General features: G+C 31.3%; 2 protein-coding genes across 4 annotated transcripts in view; one reads left to right on the forward strand and one right to left on the reverse strand.

Annotated features, from left to right (window-relative positions):
• Window positions 1-19,087, reverse strand: part of LOC109603187 (SLIT-ROBO Rho GTPase-activating protein 1) — a 37,704-nt gene extending 18,617 nt beyond the window's left edge. For 2 of the 3 annotated variants that reach the window (XR_002191794.2, XM_020019659.2), the window contains exon 1: window positions 16,309-19,087. Coding sequence is in view for 1 of the 3 variants with exons in the window: in XM_020019659.2 (XP_019875218.1) it covers window positions 16,309-18,876 (2,568 nt within the window). In the remaining 2 variants the exon portion in view is untranslated. The other variant, XR_002191795.2, reaches the window with a different exon arrangement.
• Window positions 19,088-21,890: 2,803 nt separating this feature from the next.
• On the forward strand, window positions 21,891-24,528 carry LOC109603174 (anillin-like). The gene is made up of 7 exons (XM_020019643.2): window positions 21,891-21,959; window positions 22,199-22,803; window positions 22,860-23,037; window positions 23,113-23,293; window positions 23,352-23,671; window positions 23,727-24,039; window positions 24,095-24,528. Exons 1-7 carry the CDS (start codon window positions 21,957-21,959, stop codon window positions 24,361-24,363), a joined length of 1,869 nt encoding a protein of 622 aa, XP_019875202.2. The 5' UTR covers window positions 21,891-21,956; the 3' UTR covers window positions 24,364-24,528.
• The last annotated feature ends 510 nt before the right edge of the window (window positions 24,529-25,038 follow it).

Here is a 25,038-nt window from a genome sequence, read left to right on the forward strand (position 1 = left end):
AGAATAGTCTGACCTTAAAAAAATTAGGTATATTCAAAATGGAAAATAAAATTAATAAAAATGCTTCTGTATTTTATTCTGAGAAATGTGTACAATAATTCTTTAAAAAAGATATTTTACAAATGTGTAAACATAGAAAGTCGATTTGAATTTGAACATCTTACATATTTTCAAACAAGCCTGAACAGTTTCATTCTATAAAGTAACCATTTATATTATTTAAGTACAAATAGGGAAATTTTTAATTTAAATATTTAAATACTCAAAGCAAATATTTAAATGAAAAGTTAAATTCGCATTTGACGGCGACCTATGGACGCAACGGTGATGCCCCTGCAATTTTCTTATCTAGATAATAGAATTGAATTGAGTTTATTTGCAGTGTATCAATAAATTACAGGGCGGCGCTCGCTTCCCACGGGACAACGGCAAATAAGAAAAAACGGTGAGAATCTTCCGAAGAAAATGAGGCAAATCTATTAAATAAAACACGAAACAATCGGTAAAAGTACGTACGTGTGAAACGAGAAGTTTTTGGGTTTGGTAACCACATGTGAGGTAGCCATTGTTCATCTGCTCCTCCTAAAATTCTGTTTGTATAGGAAAGCATTAAGAACAATGGTGCTCGAAAGACAACGAGTAAATTAACATATTGTTTGGGGAACGGATTTTTCGGAAGAGCTTGCATGTCACGTTGCCCAGTCCGGCTTACTGAACAATGGAGCAATTTATATTTTTAGACGTTTTACCGAAGACGATAATTCATTGGAAGTGTTTTATCGGCTTTAATTAGACAATGAAGGCCCATAAAGATGTATTTAAACTGGCATAATTAAATGAAGATAGTTATCTGATGCGGATTCCGCAGAACCGCCGCCGCCGTTTTTGATTAATACGCCTGTCTGTCCGCAATTAAGCCCGCTTCCACCAAGACAATGCATTATTCAAAGATGTGTGACAATTCTAGTCTGGCCGACATCCCTAATATGTAAGTGGGTACGCAGAAAACCGGCGTCAGCTTCTTCTCGGCCATATGGTTCGGATTTGTCCGACGCAGAAAACCACTGCGGACAGGAAACAATGCGTCCGGATCAGATTACCATTAAAAACTACAGACGCCGATTCGTTGACGATGAATTATTCATTCGTTTCGAACGGAACGGAGAGGTAGGTGAAAGCGAAAACTGTTTAATTTATTAACTATTTTATATTAATTTACTCTCAGAAGACGACCACTTTACCATAGAACGTCGGTGTTGGTGAATTTCCGAAACTGTTACGTGCCGCAACGACGTGGCGAAATAAAACAAAACTATTTCCACATTTCATAGATAATACAGAATTGAATTTTATGGAATAGGTCAGTTGCAGTGGTCAAGTGTGTCGAGTGTTTCGCAGTCGCGGTCGACCGACAAGAAGTTCAACGAATAAGGAAAGTTCAGTGGCGTACGACGGGTACGACTTCCCCCTTTAAATATGACCGTTATCAAGACGGAAAATAATTATAAACTCTTTTTTTTTTTTTTTAATGCGATTTCGTAGAACGATCGTTGTTCCAGCCTAGTTGGAACATGTGAAAGTGAATGCGATGAATTATTTTCAATAATCTTGGAATGGGGCATGGCCGAAACGAAAGTGCTCTCGCGTGCATAATGATTTTTTAATCTTGATTATCGCCCGGGGACATCGATGCGAGGATGCTTTTAAATAAGAACAAAAGATTTATAAACAAGCCGAGCTAAATTGTTGCCGAGTGGTCGTATAAAATTTATCGAGTGCACAAATCCTTGGATAATGCCTACATTGTCATCAAAATATAACAATATGCACACTTTCAAATGCATAATTTACACGTGTTATTAATTGAGGTTGTAAATGAGGAAACATCAATCTTGTAAAATGGTCAGTTAGGAGTAGAGGACGAATTATTTCTAGATCACATCACAATTATGAACAATTTTATGCCTTCAATATGTCACACAGAGTGGGCATTATTTAAAAATTCGAAAAAAATTCTATAATTAGTAAATTGTGAAAACAAAAAAGTACCTTAACTAATCATAGAAATGAAGACATTCATAACAGAACAATTTTAAGAAAATCTTCATTTCATAAATTTCATTGATACATGTTTTCAGAATTAAAATTAACATATTTTGGCTGGGCTCAAAATTTATATTGCTGTTATTATGTAGCCAAATAAGAACGTTTGTCATTAAGGTTACATTTCTTATTAGTAATTTGTTTTTAAACTTATCTTATAATTTAAACCATTGAGACGTACTGTTAATTAATTATAAAAAATCTATTATTATTTTTTATCAGTATTATTACTAATGGTTACCTATTGACAATTGTATTAAGATCCATTAACATTTTTATATATTACAAAGAAACCTCAAAAAATAATAGTTTGTGAATAAAATACAAATCAAAAAACAGGTATTATTAAACAAATACATAAATTAAACATAAAAATTTATCGAATTATTAGGAAATTATTTGAAGAACAATTTCACATTTATTAAAGAAATTTTGGCGGGTTTCAAAATTTATGTATTTGTTATTATGAAATAAATTATAAATAATTGTCATTAAAGTTACATTTCTCGCTAAAAATCTATTATTATTATTAGAACGTCATAATTTAAATTCCAACACAAAAATGTATATACAGCACATACAAGAAATTCTTATTAAGGCTATATTTTTATTAGTGAACTATTTCTAAGTTTGACTCTTATCAAGTAAATCAATGAGAAACGTCGATGGAGACATAAAGTTATCACATTAAGAAATTATTTATTATTTGTAATATTTTATTATCAGTGATAATTATCTCAAAATCGATTAAGTTATTCTTGTATATCCTCAAAAATTCGTTAAAGGAACTTCTAGAAATAATAATTTGTGAATAAAACACAAAACAAAATGGACACATTTGTTATTAAATAAATATACAATATAGAGATAAATAAATATGTAAATATATATTCGTTAGAAATTTATCGAATTATACACAGGGAAGTTTTTGAAGGACAACCTCATATCTAAAATTTCACTAATAATCGTAATAAAGTTTGACTTTTATCATGTAAATCATTGAGAAACGTCGATTGAGACCTAAAGTTCTTTTAAATTATCAAATTAATTAATTATTAGTGACAATTATCTCAAGATCGATTAATTATTCTTGTATACATCAAAAATACAACACGTTATTTTTAAATAAGTATATAAATTAAATATAAAACATATATAAACATATATTTTTAAAAGTATATTCAATTATAAATAAGAAATTATTTGAAGAACATAATACCTGAAATTTCACTAATACAAAAATGTTTACCTGTTTAAGACATTTTGGCTAGTTTCAAAATTTATGTTGTTATCCTTATTTAGCACATACAATGAATTGTTATTAAGGCTATACTTATTTTATTAGTAAACTATTTCTATAGTTTGACTTTTATAATGTCATTGAGATGGAGATATAAAGTTAATAACTGAAAAAATATGATTATTTTTTATTTGTAATACTTTTTAAATTATCAAATTAATTATTGATGATAATTATCTCAAGATCGATTAAAAATTCTTGCATACCCCAAAATTCGTTTAAGGAACTTATAGAAATAAAAGTTTGTGAATGAAATAAAAAAATAAAATAAATAAATATATAAATTAAATATGAAAATATATATTCGCTAAAAATTTATCGAATTATGCACAGGGAAGTTTTTGAAGGATGGAAAGAAACTGTGATTAAGGCCATATTTAGTCTTAGTATTTATAAGTTAAAACAGATTTTAAGTTTCTTTACAACTCTTACATATTAAATATAAAAATAAAAAATAACTTCAGCGATATTTAAATTTATTTAATTATTTATTATTAACAAAAAACGAAGTGTCAATTAAACTTCTACATATCTCATTAGTAACTTGCTTCTAAGACAGCCTTTCATAATGTTAATATTCGAGAAAACTCGACTTTTACTTACAAAAAACAACAATAAATAAGTATACCTATTTACTTTCTTAATTATTTACGTTAATAGTACTATTTTTTTTTGTATTTTAGAATAATAGTTTGCTTTTTACCATTAAAATTTATAATATAAATTTAAGAGTTATTCAAATATTTTATATCTTACACTTTCTTCAACTATGTAAGATCTCTTAAATATATGCAAAATAGTAGTTTTAAATGTACAAAAAATTGATAATTAACTGTAGAAGTATCAGTTTCTGATAATTATTACAAAAATAATCACCGAATTTTGATAATTATTAGACTTATATTATAAATATACAAGTTTTTATAATCCTACCTATAACACAACGTAATTTATGTCAACTAGATAAGGTTGCCATTAGCAAAATAACTGGCAAAATTAAAGGTAAAAACTTTGACTACATCAATTTAAGCATTCACGTACATAAAAAACATACAACATATAAAAGTAGCAGGAAGTTTGCCTATAAAAAGTGGTCTCAAACCAAAAATGTCAACTTACGTGACCAACGAACGATGGGGATTTCTGATTGTAAACGAATTGATAATCCGTTACGTAACAAATAATAACAGGTTACAGATTGAATTTAGTTTCGTCTTGATTGGAAACGTCTTTAGAAACATTCTGACTGCTCAAAAGTTTGTCGTCCGTATTTCTAGCAATTTGTCGGGTAATTAACTTAAAACGTTTCAAGGATAAAAATAAAACATCATACCAACTCGGATGATTTACGAAACAATGGATTATTATGAATATTTAACAATTACGTGTGAGTTAAGTTCACTTTAACGCAAGTTTTTTACTTACACCGACGGGTTTTTCTTTTATTAATTGGTGACAGGACAATGCGTAATTATTTTAAGGTGGTTTATTTACGTAGACGAAAACAACTGTTGTTATAAAATTAAGTTGCATGAATATCATTACATAGTCAAAAATAGACTAGTTCTAAGTCGGGAAAAAATCCTACATACACATACAAATAAATCGAAGATCAATTACACCAGTTATATGTTATATAATCAGATAATTAAATAAAAAATATTGTTCCAAATTTAATGTGGTTATCGTCCAATAAAAAACAGTTATGATTGAATCTAATTTGACATTATACTTGAACCCGCAACCACAATCAAATTTCTAAATACATAATTAAAATGAGTGTCCAAATCAATTGACCCCGAACAGTCCGACACCAACACATCGGGAGTATTTTTAAAAAAATAAATTGTGTGGGCCCGGGAAATAATACAAATTAAAATAAAAAATAAGCTTATAATAAAGAGATGATTTAACATTTTATTTTTAAAATCGCACGCTCAGATACGAATCGGTTTATTTTCAAAAACGCTTTCGAACTTGCCGCGCGTGCAAGTTTTTTAATAATTGTTTAATCGTTCGACATACCACACAACGATGATTAATCGATGCCGCATATTTTTTCAATAAATAATTTTCAGGTATTTAATTAATTCCACCTTGTTTATTTTATCAGATTGTTTACATAAAAATGATTAATTAATTCTGTAATCATGGTTTGCAGATGGCGATTAAAAGAAATCTCTACGTCACTGCCAGATATGAATAGGATAAAAAGTGCCGGAGTCGCTAACGGAAATTCAATTTTTGATTGCTACGTACAGTGGCGACCAAAGAAACAAACTTTAAAATCAAACATTTTATAAGATATTTCATAAAATGATTTGATTCAAATTTTGTCCTGGCAGTATAAAAAATATATTTTAATATTCTATACTTTTTTTACTTTGTTTTTATCACACATTTTCTTCGTTGACCAAAGAAATAGCACATTCAAATGTATTTATGGTTTGTGTATGTATTTAATAATACTCTTAATAGTTAGAATTTATTCTTAGTAAGATTTACATTATTTTATTAAACAAATTCACGTTCAGTGAGAAAAAGTAAACATTGTTATCTAGAGAAAAGGAAAATAATATTAAACAACAAGGTCTAAATATTGCTGATATTGCTAAAAACTTACGTTCCTTCCAAAAAATGGTTTACAATGCTGCAATTGAAAATACAATAAGAAAATGTCCTAACAAAAAAGACATCTTTTATTAACAGACAAATTGGAAAAGTCTCTAAAAGACATTCTTTCTTATCCTGTAGATAAAAAAATGAATTAATTGAGACAATAAATATCAACAAAACTTGTAAGGATATATTTCAATAAAGAAACCATAAAAATAAATAAAGAATAATTGTACAAGACTAAAAATTGCACAAAAATGTATCAATTATCCTCCAGAATTTTGGCGATGGGTAATTCGAAGTGATGAATCCATGTTTAATAGAACAAGATCAGATGGTACAATATATTCATCGTCCTCCTAATAAAAGTTTGGATTGTAAATACACTATAAAAACTTTAAATTGTGGTGGAAGAAAACTTTTGGTTTAGGATTCCTTTCCTTGGCATAGTATATGACCATTATTAAAAATTATTAGTAAAATGGACCGTTTGATATATAGAGACATCATGAGAGATGTAATGGAACGTTTGCTAACGATAATTTACCAATTACATGGATTTTTGTGCATGATAATGATATGAAGCATTCACCCAAAATTGCTCAAAGTTGGTTAAAATATACAAATGTAGTGATTCTCGATTGGCCAGCGTAAAGTCCGGATCGACATGTAATCTCGATTAAAACACCAAAAAGCATAAAATTTATATGAATTGTGGTTATTAATTGAAGAGTCATGAAATTTAATTTCAAACGACCATTGCTGATATTTCATTGAATCTTTGCCTCACCGTTATAACGAACAAAGAATATCCAACAAAATTGTTAATATTGTTATGTATTTAAGAAATACATATTTTTGAAAAGTGTGTTATTTTTATAACCAACCACATTTCACTTTTATTTTATTTAAGATTTAATTTGAGTACAAATTAATTTGATTTAGGTACAAAATGAATATTGGGAAAAATATAATATATTTTGATAGCATCTAATTAGAGGTGTGCTTTTCCTAATTCCTAAAATAGTAAATCGTGCTATTTCGTTGGTCACCACTGTATATTTTTAAGCTACATTCAGCCAGACGATCGTTCCATCCATTAGTGGAAGTTATTTAAAACCTCCCGACAATTCAATCGATCCACAATTACACATTATTGACCATTAATAGGCTTACGGTAGTTGGTATTGCATATTGGAAATTGTATGGTGCCTCTTAACTGACGACCATCTGACACACATTCGACTCGTTACGGTACCGGTCTTTTATTAAAAAATCCATCTCAGTGCGACGCGTGAAAATCCACGAGGCAAAGAAAATGGTCCGTTCATTCGGATTGTCAACCGAACGCCCCAGCACCACGTGTAAAAACCTAGCAGGAAGACTAACGTCCGGGAGGCGAATTTTAAAAATACACAAATCATCATCGTTAACATATTTTTAGTTTATTAGCACTGCCTACAATTGTTCGATTTAACACATACGCACTGTGGTACGTGTTTGACGTGCATTCTGTTATGCAAAGTTAATTGTTGTAAACATTGTCTTAACCGTGTGTGCAACGAACATTTTACCGGTTTTACGACGAACTCTTTGATTAAAATTTATGATTTATGAACGCCGTAAAATAAATCCACGGACCGTAGTACTCATAAATGGTATTACAATTGCACTGTAATTAATTAAGTTTCAAACGTTTACGTACGGCTACCTGAAATAATGACGCTAAAAGTAAATGAAGAAATAATAATCACCAACCACACCCAGAACAGATAATTCATCTAACAGGCTAATGAATACAGAAAACAGCTTTTTACACGAAACCTGAAAAGGCCATTTAATCACTCTTCTTTTCAGGTTGAACTTAACAGTCGATAAATGTTTTTATTTTGGAGAAATTTAATCTCGGCACAATGTTAATGTTAATAACAATATGAGTCATAATTTATGACATAATTCATATTCATTTAACTACATAGATAACAGTCAATATTAACGGTTGAATATTAATTATAAGTTGTTAAATTTGGATGAACGTTAAAACAAACAGTGTTGGATGCTTAATTAAAGTGAAAGTACATCTATCAACTAAGAAAAGATAATTGCCATTATTTAAATTAGCAACAGCATTAGCCATAAAATATATTAACAGCTGTTTTTCTGTAAAACTAAAATTAAAATATGAAAAGGCCCCGTCAGTATTATCTTTTCAGGTTGGGTATAACTATTTAAATAAAATAACTTCTCTAATACAAAATAAATCATAATTTTAATGATACTTTTTTGAATAAATGTCTTGAGACTAACTAAAAATGTTTTAAATGAATGTTAAACGATAAGAAAAAAATAGTCATATAGTGATATGATAGTTGAAAAAATGTTACAAAACAATCGACAAGCATTGTGGGTTTTAAAATTATGATTCACAAACATGAAATGGAACAACGATGTAAATTACTGTGACGACTGAAGAACAAAAGATACAATATTACATGTTTATGGTTATTAATATTACACAGATGTAAATTCAACAAAGATACATTTAATAATTTTGAAATGATTTATCTACTTAGAAAGTAATCTTTAATATATAAAGATAATTAACAATGATCAATAATTATTGAATTATCAATTGACAAGGATCTCAAGAACGAACAAGAATTTTTGTATTCACCCAAAATTCTTGTGAAAAACCTTCAGTAAAACAAATAAGTAACACATAATATATACAGAAAAAATATTTGAAGAAAATCCCCATATCTGAAAACAACACCAACACATGTTTCAATTTAATTTATTTAACATATTTTGGCTGATTTGGTGAATTCAAAATTTATATGGTTGGTTATTACATAACAAAAATAAAATCAAACTACAATTAAGTTTTTTACTTTTTTATACTAATCTGTTTCTAAATTTGTCTTTAATAAACCATCAACCATTTTTTTTTAATTATTTATTTCCTTGTACCTTCTTTAATTATGCAAGATCTCATTAGTTTATAAACATTATTTCTTTTACTTTATTTTCTTAATTATTTAAATTAATTTTGATTATTTTTTTAGAATAATTTTTAATAACAAAACTGATTATAAAATTTTTCTGTTTTCTTTTTTAAATATAAACTTATAATTTATTAATTGTTATTTTGTTTCATTTTATTAATTAATTTAATTTCATTAATAAATTTTTAATATAATACTATTATAAAACTGATTTTAATATACAATAAAAACATTTAATAATTATTTGAATTATTTTCTACCTTCTACTTTTTTAATAGTACAAAATTTGAAAATTCTTTAAATTAGTTTTTAAATCTTTAACTATGCAATATGTTAATTTATAAAAATTATTTGTTTTACTTTATTTCCTTAATTATTTAGGATTATCATTTTTTTGTTTTTATACCATTTTTAATATGATATTATTATAAGACTAATTATAATATGTAATAAAGAACATTTGAGAATTATGTAAATTATTTTGTCTTCTACATTTTTAATTATGTCATATAATTATTAATCATTATTTTTTATTTGTTTTATTTCATTTTATTAATTATTTCTATTCGTTATATTATTTTTGATAATATTTTTTAACAATTAGACTGATTATAACATATAATAAAGAAAATTTCAAAATTATTTAAATTATTGTCGACCTATTTTTAACTATATTTTATATATATATAATTATTATTTAAGTTCATTTTATTATTTTTAGTAATTTTTTGGAATATTTTTGGACAATAAAACTAATATATACTAATAAAAAATATTTGAGAATCATTTAAATTATTTTTTGTCTTCTATACCACAAAATTATTAAACATTATTATTTTATATGTTTTATTTTATTAATTATTTCAACTCATTATATTATTTTTGTTAATATTTTAATATATTTTTTTATCAATAAAACTGACTGTAACATATAATAAATAAATTTCAGAATTATTTAATTATATCTCATAATTTATAATTATTACTTAAATTCAATTTATTATTTTTGGGAATTTTTTGGAATATTTTTAAACAATAAAAGTGATTGTACTAAGTAAAGAATATTTGAAAATTATTTAAATAATTTTCAAACGTTCCAAAACTTAAAACTATTTAAGACCTTATATAAACATTTATTTTATTTTCTCAGTTATTTATTATTTTTGATAATTTTGTAGAATATTTTTTATATCTATATTTGTTCGGGTTTGTAGATAGATATTCAGATAGTGGTCACGAAAAGCTCAACCTTTACATACTGTTTTAATTTATTTTCTTAATTATTGGAGTTCAATATATCGTTTTTGAATATATTTTTTTATTTATACGCATTGTAATATGTAGGAAAGAAAATCCTTCTTTAATTAGATGTGACCTTATCAAAAATAAACAAAATAATAGTTTAGAATGAATATACATACTAAAACTTGATAATTATATGGATTTAAAAGGAAACCACAACTGAATTTACATTTAAAATGACGAAAGCTTTCCAAAAATATATTAAAATATCCGTAGTTAAGGAAATGTTTAATACATAAATAGTAATATTTAGAATTTTCATGCATGTGCGTATGAATGTAAATTTTGTTTCACTTTTTGTGACCTTCTTTTGTGCACTTATCTCATTCACAACTTCTTCATATCAAAATATAACGTACTTTCCCAATAAAAATAAAACATTTCGAAGTGTAAACACGCATAAACCAAACAAACTCATCAATGCGATCGTCTGCCCATAAAAAGAAAAAGTATTGCGTAAACGGTGTTTCGAGCATCGAAACGAAACCGAAACCCACTCGTCAACAGCTCCATATTCGTTTCTCACACACAGACCCAGACACCACACACATACACACACCCGTTTTTTTTCCACCCGACAGTCCCCATTAGTGGGGCCACTAACGACATTAGCAGATGATAATATCTCTGTGGAGCGATGATGCACCACGGGGGGACCGTAAAACATCGAAACGCCACCGCGTTCGATAAATTCTTTTCGAAACATCGAAAAACGGTTACGAACGGGGGTCGAAATATGTGCAAACAATCTTCGAACCGTGTCCGAATTGATTTCGGTCGATTATATGTTTACACGACACACGTGTAACCCACCCGTCGTGGCGGTTCTCAATTTTATTTTGATGGATGGCCTCCATTCATTCCGCAGTCAGACTTGTGGGCCCATTTGAGGGGTTAAGTATCGATTGCGTGTTTTGTGCAGGCTGCATTTAAATATCAAAGCACTCTTATAAATTAAAGCGGAACGCCACTCGTAGAAAACGGACCCTTCCCGTTCGAATGAATAAAGACCGCGACGGTTAATTGGGAAACCATTAGGTCCGTGTGCGCCATTCATACGTATTCGTACTCCAGATATAATTGAAAGTTTCCAACCACCGCCGCGCTTTCGTCCGTCTCACTTTTAGTTCCGAGCAATTATAAATTTTTTCACGCGTCATTTGTGTTGTTTCAGTTTAGGTCGGCGCGACACCGCATCCTCGTTTCGTGCATGGACAATCGTTCGGTGGCATCCTCATTACGCCCTGGATTTAATTAAGCAGATGCTGACACTCTGAATCTGGTTTGATTAAAACGACTCGATTCAATTTACGAATCACGGTCGTCGGACGACGACGTGTGAGAAGATAACCGATTTAATTTGTTAACGAATTGATCTAATTGAATTTCGGGGGCTTGGGGTGCCGTAATCTTTTCCGTCCGTTCGAATAAATGATACAAAAAAAAACGAAATTTTAAATATAGATAAATCTAAATGATATGATGATAGGAACATACTTTTTGAGGAAAAGTGAATAGTTGTACAAAGATAACTTCTCACACTAATAAAGTTTAAAAATGTGAGAGCTCAATTTTAAGACAGACTATTTAATTATTAAGGAGTAAAGATAATACACACAGCATGAACTAATTTATTTAAATAGTACGTTTTAATCATAAGATAAAAATAAAGTCTGAAATCAATTCTCATAACTCTCTAATTACTCACCCGATTTTAACTAGAAAAATAGCATCGGAAAATAATAATACCTTTCAAATGATCCATTACAAGACCATCCATTAAAAAAAGTAGTTGATACTGCCCATATGGTACTGAGCAATTTGCCACATGTCAATTTAATAGTAAAATTTAGATAGATTGACAATGATTGATATCTTGTTCACTTCGAAAGTCATCAGGAGGACTCACAATATAGAGTGTATTATATTTCATAATCCTAAATCTAGATATGATGAAAATTAAAAAAAAAAACACTTAGTTTGTTTTCAATTTTTATTACATTACTTTTTCCGAAAAAAATCTAAATTAATGACATATTTTTCACGAACAATGAGGTCTATGACAATATTAAAACCTATATTTTTAAAATTTTGTGCCAAAATACCTTTTTTATCAAGTAATTTGTATTTATTTTTTTTTGACTCCCATTTAAGATGGAGGGACTCTTTTTATTTATAACTTCATTTGAATAAATAACTCAAAAGATGGAAAATAAAACACTCTTTCTCTCATCTGACCGAAGTCCACTATAACATTTTTGTACGATAAAAAGAAGCATTGTTTATGGAAAATTAGTAATAATAATAATAAATGTAACTGAACAATTATTTTAATTATATTTTAAAAACCATATTTTAAATACATAAAGCAAACAAGAAACAGATGATCAGTGGTTAAGATATGTTAGTAATATTTAATAATTAGCTATGAATAAGCGAAAACTAAAAAAGAAGCTAATATGGTATGGTAGAAAATCAGCAAAAAATAAAGCATCGAGACTACTTTTTGCAACAAAACGGGGGCAACAGAACGGGACAGATGGGCAATGGAAAACAATTTTGTTTTCCGATGAAAATCGGTTCCAATTATTCAAATCTGTGAAGCACGATGGAGGAGCCTGGGTATGTTTTTCTCGGTTTGGCATGGGCTGGTTGAGATAGACGAGAAAATGGATCGTTTCGTTTATCGTGGAAAATCATATGCTTCCATTTGCCAAAGATACCATGAGTGTAAGGTGGATCTTCCAGCACGATAACGATCCGAAACACACGTCTAAGTTAGTTAAACAATGGTTCGCTTCTCAAGGAATACGTGTAATGTTTTGGTCAGCACAAAGCCTGACCTCAATCCAATAGAAAATCTTTGGGATGAACTTGATCGGAAAATCCATGCGAAAGATTGTCAAATTTGAATGAACTCTACGAAGAAGTTCAAAATCAGTGGAAAGAAATATCGAACGATTATATTGAAAAGCTACTGAAATCAAAGAAAAAAGATATTTAGAAGTTATTAGATTTAATTATTTATTTTTTTATAGATTCTCTACTTTTGACTCGAATTTGTTTCAAATAATTATAAATACCTTACTAAACCCACTAATAAACAATTATATTGAAGTACTACTGTTATCAAACATACTGCATAACTGACAATAATATGGATATTTAAAAGTACACTTTTGACAAGACAAATGAAAATTACTAAAGTTGGTCTACATATAAGTGGTGTACGTCAAACTCAATTTAGAAAAATATATGTAGGTTCAATATGAATAAATATAGAAGGAATGAATATAGTGTAATTATTTTAAAGAAAATATAGAATGTTTTGATTGTAAATGTGACTTTTAACCCTGCCACAGACTTATTTAAGTAATAAATGCTCTAGTAAATTTTTCTTGTTTTTCAAAAAAATGTAATAGTAAACCTCAGTTGAATGATACATAGAAAACAATTTTATAGCCCCTTTTTATCAATTTTTTACACTATTATCCATTAAAATTGAAATATAAACAAAGTCACGGGGACGTTTCCGGCTTGAGCCACACTGTACGTCTTCATTGTCACACATGCACGTTCCAATATCTAAATATTTGTGTAAAAAGTTACCTCATAAATGTTACTTTTTTACGAAATCTCACGTTTTTTTCTATCCCCAATCTATTGTGTACGGAAACCTATTGTATGATAATTCCGTACACAAATTGGCGTTGATCCGTGAGAGGGTTCTATAATTAAGTTTACGAAAATTAAAACGGGCTTTGTGTGTACATTGGGGCTTTCCCGTTGCCGATGAGTCACGTCGAATTTCGCCCTCACCGACATGTGGCTTTTGCCGCACCGACACAAAACCGTCTATTTTCGAACTCGTGGTTCTCGGAAACCGTTTCCTCTTGTACCGAAAATGCATTTCAGTTCTTATTTATGTTGCCACGAATGCCCACGCGGCAGAAATCTTTTCACAGGATGTTAGCCGGGAATGATCCATGCACACATCGTTGAAACGAAATTAAAAATATCCACTGTCACGGTGCTTTTAAAACTGTAAATATAAAACTAGTAAAATGTATTTAAATGTGTTTTTTCCTATCTCTCTAATGTACGTAGAACTGTTTTAAAATATTAATTCAGCTCGTGTAACGCAAAAACCGCCGACCACTTTAGGTGCAATAGGAGCATTAACATTAAAGTTAAGTAAAACAATTTCGTTCTATTAATACGCAAAATTGTAAGCACTAAAATAAAAATAGCTATGAATTAATATAAATATTTAGTCAGGCTCCAAATTCCGGAGCAATTAATAAAAAAAAAACTATTTATCCAAAGCCGATTGTTAAGTGATATAAAGCTTGTTTGCACTTTAAATATAATATCAAAAGACGGTAAAACAACAAACAAATCAAATTCATTTTGTAAAACTTCATTATACTGAAGTTTTATACGAATTTAATTGATTTTTATAGCACCATTTTAAAAATATAATTTGAAGGATTACATTAAATGTTTTGATTAAAAATAACAGTTTAATTTACTAATTAAGATCATTTGTATTTGTATTATTATACTCTTTTAGTAAATTCAATAAATTACTGACATAAAATCTTGATTAATTTTATAAAACTGGTAATTTTAGAACAAAAACAATATCTAATCAGAAACATATATAATACCTTTTAAAGACGTTAAAAATTTGTGGAAAAAATGTGTATTAAAAATTCTTTAAAAGCTAAAGTTTGTCTTAATTTCTTTTAGCATTTCCATACATTGCTTGTATAGTACCAATTAATAATCGCTTTTAAATTTTACTTCATACAATATGCTACTAATTTAATTTTACTAGTTAGACTAGTATGTCGTATAATCAGTATCGTTTGATTATTGCCAAATTCAATAAATTACTGACATAAAATCTTGACGAATTTTATAAAACTGGTAATTTTAAAACAAAGACAACATCTAATCAGAAACCTGTATGAAACACCTCTTTTAGAAACGTTAAAAATTTATAAGAAAAATGTATATTAAAAATTCTTTAAAAGCAAAAGTTTTTGTTAATTTCGTATGTTGCTTGTATATTACTATTAATAATAGTTTTTAAATTTTACTTCATACAATATTTAAATTTGTAATACACTGCTACTTTATTTTTACTACTTAGACGGGTAGGTCATATAATCAGTACTGTTTGGTTATTCCCAAATTCAAAAAGTTACTGACATAAAATCTTGACGAATTTTATAAAACTGGTAATTTTAGAACAAAAACAACATCTAAGTGAAACCTATATAAACCACTTCTTTTAGAGATGTTAAAAAATTATATGAAAAATGTATATTAAAAATTTTTTAAAAGCAAAAATTTGTGTTAATATCCTTTAACATTTCAGTACATTGCTTGAATATTATTAATTAATAATAGTTTTTAAATTTTACTTCATACAATATTTATAGTTGTATTATGCTACCATTTTAATTTTATTAGTTATACTAGTAGGTCAAATAGTGAGTACTGTTTGGTTATTATCAAATTGAATACGTTACTGATATAAAATCTGAACGAATTTGATGAAACTGGTAATTTTAAAACACCAACAACATCTAATCAGAAATCTAAATAAAACAACTATTTTGGAGATGTCACAAAAATTTATGAAAGAAATATGTATTTAAAATTCATTTAAAGGAACATTTCAGTACATAAATATAATGATAATAAAAATAATAATATAAAACGATTTCTAAAATTAAATAGAAAAATTTGAGAAAAATAATCCAACTTACCCAGGATATTTTCCCTCGTTGCATTCCGATCACCCCGTCTTCCATTATACAAAACATAACCTTACAACTGCATGGCAAATAAAAATAACATAAAAAAACTAAAATAAACTGCAACTGTTAAAAAAAAACCTAAACATTAATTAAAACTTGCAAACACAGCCGTCACCTAAACAAATGCAATTTAAACAGTGGTTTCCAATACCTCTCGGCTCTGATTGAAAATGATCGAAGTATTGTTATCTGGGGCGATCGTCTTCAGGATGTCGGGTACTTTGGTCCACGTGCACTGCACCCTGGGCGAACTGGTATTGCTTGCTGAAGGCGAATTGTCGGATAGGACTGGTTCGGTGGTGCTGGAAGCCCTCCGCTTTTTCACCGATTCCTCGGACGAGCTGCTCTTCAATATGGATTTCTCCTTGTCGTCGTCTTTCATTTTTAGGGAGATATACTTGTCGGGTATGAGTCCTTCCTGACCGTTGACGGAACCCCGCCACCAGTCGTTGGAGACTTGTGCGTACAGGATGACGGAGTCCCCTTTTTTGAGCGATAGTTCTCGGTCTGAGCGTGCGATAAAATCGTATTGAGCCATTGCTTCAATGATGTCGGAGTCGTCCTCCGACGGGTAGACCTCCGATTCGGTGTCTTCCTCGGGGTTCTGTATTATAGAGGGTGAGTCGCCCACGTCCTGGTCGTCGGCACGCGGCGAAATGTACTTTTCGTAGACGACGCCACCCTCGAACGTGAATATGTCTTCGTTGAATATGATTATATTTTTTATGAGTTCGTTGACCAGATTCTGGTACTGGACCTGATCCTTATCGTCGGGTACCGGGACCAGAGTGGGCCCGAAACATATGGCCAAATTGTAGGGATCCATCATGTTTTCGTCGGAGAATTCGGAGAGATGGTTCAGGAAGGCGAACAGGTACCTCAGCACCACCATAACGGGTGTGGGTAGACTTTTCACCAGTTCCTTCATCCTACTGACAAACTCGTCCTTGCACTCCAACTGGGCCATGTCCATGAACTGTTCGAAATAGATGATGGGGAAGAGCGGTTCCCTTAACTCGCGCAAATAGAGTTTCAACACACCTGCCACACTGTTGATGTCGGAAGCGTCTGTCATATCCGCGAGGGGGTCTTCACCCCTTTCGAACCACTCCCGGAAATTGTTTATTTCGACCTGCGAACCGGACACTCTGAATATACCCTGGTGATGCAAACCGTACAAGTTTATCACCCTTATGCAGGACCTCATTATTAACGGGATTTCCTGGTTGGTCGCTTCGAGATACTCCTCCAACGAGCCGCCGAACAGTTTGGGCTGGCCGCTAATTTGCAGTCTGCCTATTCGTTTGCGTTTCGGAGTTTTTGTCACAGGTTTGATCGTTGTGCAAAAGTCGGGTGCCTCTTCGAGCAGCACGTTGCGCAAGTACTCCTGTTTGGACTCCAATCTGGCTATTCTGGTGGTGCCCAGTAGATATTCTCGAAATTTGGCCAGGTAAAACTCTTCAGTTTCCTGGCGGTCTGCTCTTAATTTAATCGAAACCGTTTCTGGTGACTTACTTGCCGGCAAATTGTCACCGAAATATCCACTGCAATCGTAGTCCTTGGCATTCAGCATCTCCATCAACGTATTCTCTGCAGTTTCCAACGTTTTCCAAACCTCTTCGGATTCCGTTCTGAGCGTCGTCACCCTCTGTCCGAGCTGGGACAATCTGGTTGCCATGTCTCTGTGCAACATGGTCTGTATGTCGGGCATTTCGGGCCCACCTTCGGTTTTCTGTTCCTGAAACTCCAATTTTTTGGGGATCATGAACGCACTGTGGTTGCACTCCAGGAACTTTTGTTTGTCCAATCTCGAATCCAACGAGTTAATGCATGATGTAATTGTGGCCAATCCACTTTGTATGGATTTTTGTCTGCCTTCTTCGGCGGTCACATGCATAAGTAGGGCCCTAGATATGCAATTGTGAAAGCCAAAGTCCATGCAGTCAATCAAATCAGACAGGTCGTCAACGAAGTACTTGTGTATGGTGGTGTTTGAGGCCTCCAAACACAAGATATATTCGTTCCTGGCCCTCCTAGCTTTAAGCTTGGCATCTGAATATTTGTTTGTGCGTTTCTGCACTTCCTTCTCGATCATTTTGTATTTTTTCGATTTTTCCAACTTGTCCTGTGTCAGACTCTGCTCCAACTTGGCTCGTTGGACCTCGGCAGTCCGCAACTTGGTCTCCGTCTGCCTCAGCTCAGCCTGATAGCTGTGGTAGGTTTTCATTGTCGTGTGCAGTTCATGAAGGACTCGTAAAATTTCCTCATGGGTTTCGTAGGCGATTTCTCTGCACCTCCTGTATATTCGTTGCACGTCTTCCATCACCTGTGAGATTCTGGAGACCAAAAGGTTAGAGTAGACCTCTGAAAGAGCCGCATGGTCCCTACTCAGGTTCTTGGTCTGCGTGACCAACTCTTGCCAGCAGGTGTAAGTGGAGAACAGCGGCCACTGTTCGCGTTTTTGTTTCTGTTCTTTGTGCCTCAGTTGCAAACTTTTGGCGAGCTTGTCGAGATTTTTCGAATAGTCAAGTTCTAACTCACCTCGGCGGCGGAAGAAGTCCTGGAGCTCGGTGAGTAGGGCCACCTGGGCCTCCATCCTCACGTCCAGGCATCTTAACTGTTCGTTCAATTGGAGCCTCATATCGGGAAAGACGTCTCTGTTTTCTGTGTTCAGCGGATGTATCCAACCATTTCTCTGTTGTATAATGCACTGAAACATCACTTGTCCGGTCGCACAGCACACGCGATTATTTATAAGCGACTTATAAACAATACGCTCTTGTAAACATTGATGTTTATTTATAAAAATCCTAAATTTAGTGCTTTCAGTTCCGCGCCGGGAGCACTGTGCCCGAATGGCCACACTGGTATGGCGCCCGATTCAAAAGACATTCATTCACCCCAGCGGTCGGTTAACGTGCGCGTATTGCCCTTCGTACACTGTCTCACAGAACGCTTGTGCTGAAGTGAACGGAACGGGTATTTGTTTTCATGATCGGCCTGTGCCAGCGCCCGATTGACGGCATCGACAACAGAGGTCGCAATTTGTTTTGCTCTATAATTGAGTGATGTTGGTTGCATACAATTATATATAAAAATTTCAAAGTATTTGGAAATGACAATACATATTTTAAAAAATAAATAAACTTTCCCAACTTATCCACCACACTTATTTATCTTCACTTATATTTAAAATTTAATTTTATGATATTTTATATACAAATTCAATAATTTTTAACACTTTTAAAATTTATTATTTTAAACCCACTTTCTTAATTTCATTTATTTTATGAAAACACAACAACTCATTGTAAATACAGTTTTTGTAAACCTTTCAATTTTGTTTAAGACCTTCATGTAACTTTAACTTTAATATTACACTGTGGTCCGTTTGAAAGCGGACACCCTCATAAAATTTTATCCTATTTAAACAAACCTTTTTTTTCAATCTTAAAGCATTATGAACTTATAGACAAAATGTCTCGTATTTTGGTCCAAAGCCGAGAGGGTAATTTTTTGACTATGAAAATGGAAGAAATCATACTAGCAAATTCATTATCCCAATTCTAACTGCATCACTGAATTAAGCACCCCCTGAAATTCCTAATTCTGTAGAAAAATCTTATTTTTTTTTAATCAAGTAATCCATACAATAAACTGTTAAAAATAGCAGAATCAACAATCTTGAAATATTATACTAATTGTACTGTACAAATACTATTAAGTTTCAAATTTTCGTTCGTGTTATAATTAATGAATAATGTGCAGAAAATTACCACAGAACAATTGAGCAAGATAGTGTTCTACATCTGTTGGATATTAACAAAATTAGGTGGTCAATAAGATTTTGAGGTATTTAAGTCTCTTCTGTATGCAAGAGCTCTTCAAATCTAAAGGCAATATAAATATGGCTCATTTATAGAGAAATTATTCTTTGAAACATGATCTACATATGCTCTATCAGATTTAAATCTGTTGAATGTACAAGCCATAGTAAATCCTCTATTCTTTTGTTGGTCACAACACGTGCAACTTGTGGGCGATCATCGTAGTGGATAAGGCAAAAGTTTTCACTAATAGCTTCAGCAAATAAAAGAGCAATTGTTTGTAGATTGTTGTACCCTTAAAAACGCACTTGGAAAAACGGGATGAGTTCTGTCGCCAAAATGACATCATCAAAATATTATTATTGTGTCATCTCCATATGAAAAAACTTCCTGGACAAATCCTCTCCAAATTCTCATTCGACGAGAGTCTGGATGAAACCCAAATCAGTATTCGTCGGTGAATAACACTGTTATTTTCAACCCAGTTATGAAAATCTCCACACCATTCCAATCTTCCAGTTAATGATGGGCATTTTATTGGTCTTCTAGAATGTAGATTAGTTTCATGTAATGTTTCATACAGTATCCCGACTGCTGTAACTCCATTACCAACTCAGTGTTACAGATGATGTAACAGCAATTAATGTTAAATTTCCATCCTGAATTGCTGTTTTATGGTGACCACGACCTGGATGCTGTTGAGTCGGACTAACAGATTGTCTAAAGCGCTTCCACAATCGACTAATGATATTTTAAGAAACACTAACACACAGCTACCCCAATTTGCATTAAACCACCTCACTCCTTAATTATAAGTTAAATGGCATCGTTCCATCGTAAAACAATAATTTTGATAAAATACGAGGTACAATACAAGGTACCGTTTTTTTATACATAAGAATTCCACATTACAATACGATTAGTAAGATGTTTAATATGTTAGAATATCAGACCTCTGAAGATGCTACATACATACATACATACAAACAATTTAGCAAAGACAAAAAATACTTTAAAATTACAATTTGTAAGTTAATTAACGTAAAATTAATAATATTTTTGATTCCAATAAAATTTCTCATACAATTTTTTAATTTTAAATTTAACAAAAAAAATTGTTTGGAATAATTAACATTTATTTTAACATAATTTACAAATATACATATGCTTTATTTTAAATTGTTTTAATAAGATTCTAAATTCAAATGTTTGTTGTTTTGATTTGACTAAAATTGGTTCATGTCAAACAAACAGTTATATATTTATAAATTTAACTGTGTGGATGTTATTTTGAATTTGAATTAATGATATTTATTCATTTAACAATAAACCGAGATACAAAAAATAAATTGTATCACATACACACCAAATTAATTATGGCTAATAATATTTATTACTAAAATCATTATAAAAGATAAACATTAATAATGCTTTTATTATATAGAATTAGCGAAGGTATTCCCTATGATTCAACAAACAAACAAATCATTTAGGCATAAATAGCAAACAGATAATTTTTAAAATCAAAATATGCCTAAATATTTCTACCTAATTTGAAATACTGATAACATGACACCATTAATCACTACTTACTTCTAAATTGTTTAATAATAAAATTTATTAAAGTAATTTTACGGTAATATTTTATTAAACATCTCACAAACAATATCGATAGAGTACCTGTTTTTAATTTCCAAAACTACAATACAAGGTAGTTACTGCACCAATTCAATTACAACTAAATAAAGAAGAATAGATTATTTGTTTGTTTAGTTGATTTTGGATGTTTGCGGCCATAATTAACAGATAATGGGCGTTTCATGGACAAATAGAAACCCATGAATGCGAAAATAGCTGATTTATATTTATTTGCGTATAACGAACTGATTTTTAGTCGGTTACCACCTTTCGGAGCTGAAGGCTCTTAAAATTGTGCAGTTGTGAAATATCATACTTATTCTTTAGTAAAATCATGGTAAGTTTAGTTTTATTAAAATTCTGTCGGTAGACTAGTCAAATAAAATGTGCATACATACTGTATATTAATATTTATATATACACTACAATCGAAGTAATTTCGATTACTTCACAAACAGTACAAACTGAAGTAATTCAACATCGATTCGAAGGAACATACTCTTCGTGCTTACATTTCATTGTGAACTTTGAACAGTAACAGAAAATAATACCCAAAAAAAAAATAAATTATTTCAGGAAACTGATACATCTATAGGCAAGACTACAATCCAGCCTTGTGAGCCAACACAAAACACAAGTGAACAAGTCCAGATGAGAGACACGGAGGAATTAAGGAAGTGTGATATTTATAAAAAGGAAAAACTATTCTACAACAACTTAAGGATGCAGAATCGGAGGCTGTCACTGCCGGTGCAACAGAACGACCTCGACGACACCGACTCCTTCATTTCCAAGGACGGTTCAAAATCAAATTTGTCCTACGCCACCAGCTCCGAACTGAGTCACATCTCCTTCGAAAATCTAAGCCTGTACGAACCGATAGAAGCTGTGCCCGACGCCCGTCCCCGAGTCGTAATTGAACCACCCATTTACGAGAACGTGACGAAAAAAATACCGGAGAAACCGAAGAGAAAGTTCCCCCCGAAGAAGGGAGCCAGCTTAAAGAGTCTGCCGAGCGAAAAATACGGACGTGATGATTACAATGTGATTCGTGACATAGTGGTGGATAAGTACAGTGATGTGTTAGACCGTTTCCGAGAACGCAGCTACCAAAGGAACAATCAAAAACGGAACGAAAAATGGGCGGCCTTTGTCAACGACAATCAGCATTTATTTCAGGGGTAAGATACCCGATAATGTGATATAACATACCGGTTATAAATAAAAATATTTACAGCTTGCCAAGTCCAATCAGCTTCAACGACTGCGATCCGGAATTTGATCGTTCGCCATTTACCTTTCAAGCCCAAAACCAGGACTATCAAAACGTAGTTCCGGGGGACTATGATGACGATTCTTTCGACTGTAAATCGTTCATGAGGCGTGCACTAGGGGATGACTACAGTAATGGAAGGGTACGAATTATATCTAGCTAATACTGTTGATGTTGTCCTTGATGAACATATTATAAATTGCCATTACTTTTTAAGAGCTCCTTGGACCGTTATTCGAAAGGAGAACAAGACGATATAGAAGATTTACACAAAGAACTGTCTATTCAAGAAGAAACTATAATGCAGATCTCAAAAGCAATTAATTTTTGTTATAACAGCAAACAATTCGTCTACAGTATTGAACATATAGAAGCTGAAAGATTACTATTAGTGGCCAGTAAGTAATAGACATTATTCCCTAATGCACATTTAATACAACATATTTTGTCGTTTAGGCCGGACTAAGGAGCAACTGTTAAAAGCACTCAATGGCACAACAGCTCAAACTAACGTAGACAATGGATTTGTAAGAATATCACAAATTGTCATCCCCTTTAGGTCAATTAAGCGTGAAGTCGAAGAATCAATGCGTTTCGTCTGTGTGATATCATCCGGCACCAAAGTCCTAGCAAGTGAATTATTAAAAGCTGAAAATGACGTTATTAAGATTCCCAAAGATTTTATATTCAGAAAGCTGTCGAACTTATTTGACATTGTAATTTCTATTTATAATATTAAGCTTGAGGACAAGACGAAGGTAAAAAAAAGTAATAAGGTAATAGTATAAATTTTGTTGTCTGTAAAATTATTAATCATGTTCCGTCTTCCAGATAAATTATCTCACACCTAAAAAACTGTTTAAAATCGCTAGAGACCGGCGTATGAAACAACCAATACCACCGATTGACGAAATTCGTTCTACTTCGTTTGTTTTGTGGGGCCAATTGCATATATCTAAAAATAATCTCAAGGAAAATTCATTTAAACTATCATCAATGAATTGGAAATCAATACTAGATGAAACGGTTTTCATGAATTTGGAGAGCGATGCTTATTTAATTAGTGATACCAATGGATTCTTATCTTTAGCTACATACGCTACTGGGGCACTTATTTGGAACCGAAAGTGGTGCCAATTAGAAGGTATTTTCTTAAAACAATTAAATTACTTGATTATAAACCAATAGTATACTTTCAGGAAGCCGACTGTATTATTATAACTATCCCACTGATGCAGAGATTCTACCTCCATTGGGCGTGATAGATTTTCAGTACTGCTCATCCAAGGTACAAACCGCTGACAGGAGTCTGTGTGCTAGACAAAAATCACTACAATTGGAAATTAAGCAAGATGATGTTGTCACCATTTATTTCCTCTCCTTCGACACCACGGAGGAAATGAAGAAATGGCAAGAAAAATTTGATTATGTGACACAAATACTTCAAGACTGGAACTGTCTTCCTTGAATGATTAATGTTTTTCCTAGAACATCTCTTTATTTTGTTTGTAAGACTGAAACTTAACATAATGCTATGTTTGATAAGGTTTGGATGTGTTTTATAAGAGTAACCAAGTTATTTGAGTTGTGAAACATTTTTTATTTACACTTTTATTAAAGATTATTGGTAAAATACGCGGAATTTATTTTAACCTGCCATTTAAATTACGTTGATTTAATAAAATAAAATGAATTTTAACTGAACTCGTTCCAAATTGTTGAGCTGACCCATCTCGACTTTCAGTTGTTTATTTTGATTTTTAATCGTAAAATTCAATAGTATAAACGAAATAAATTTAAACGGGTTTTTTTACAGTTACCGATACGCAGATGAATATTCAAATGAATTCGAAATGTTTCTCTGGAGCAACGCCAGAAACAACTTCATTTATCACTTTATTGAACGGCGTTGGGATTTATTATAATAATTTCGTTCTCTCGGTTTGCCGTTATATTTCTATCGAATGAGAATAAAGATTTATCAGATTGTCGATTTGCATTTTTATTAGTTTTGTTTCCAATGTTCTAGTTTTTGTCACATAAAATAAAAATATAATACATGGTGACAGGAGGATGTAATTATTTAGTAAATAACAGTAATTGGATGTAATTTCACCTGCTTCTGATTTGTTGTTTCAATTGT

Source organism: Aethina tumida, chromosome 1, assembly GCF_024364675.1.
Source record: "Aethina tumida isolate Nest 87 chromosome 1, icAetTumi1.1, whole genome shotgun sequence".
Taxonomy (NCBI): Eukaryota; Metazoa; Arthropoda; class Insecta; order Coleoptera; family Nitidulidae; genus Aethina; species Aethina tumida.

What these genes read in the sequence shown, in the direction of transcription:
- LOC109603174 (XM_020019643.2), top strand. An exon ending in ATGACTACAGTAATGGAAGG is followed by an intron (nt 23,038 to 23,112) that starts GTACGAATTATA and finishes TTACTTTTTAAG; the next exon opens with AGCTCCTTGGACCGTTATTC. An exon ending in AAGATTACTATTAGTGGCCA is followed by an intron (nt 23,294 to 23,351) that starts GTAAGTAATAGA and finishes TTTGTCGTTTAG; the next exon opens with GCCGGACTAAGGAGCAACTG.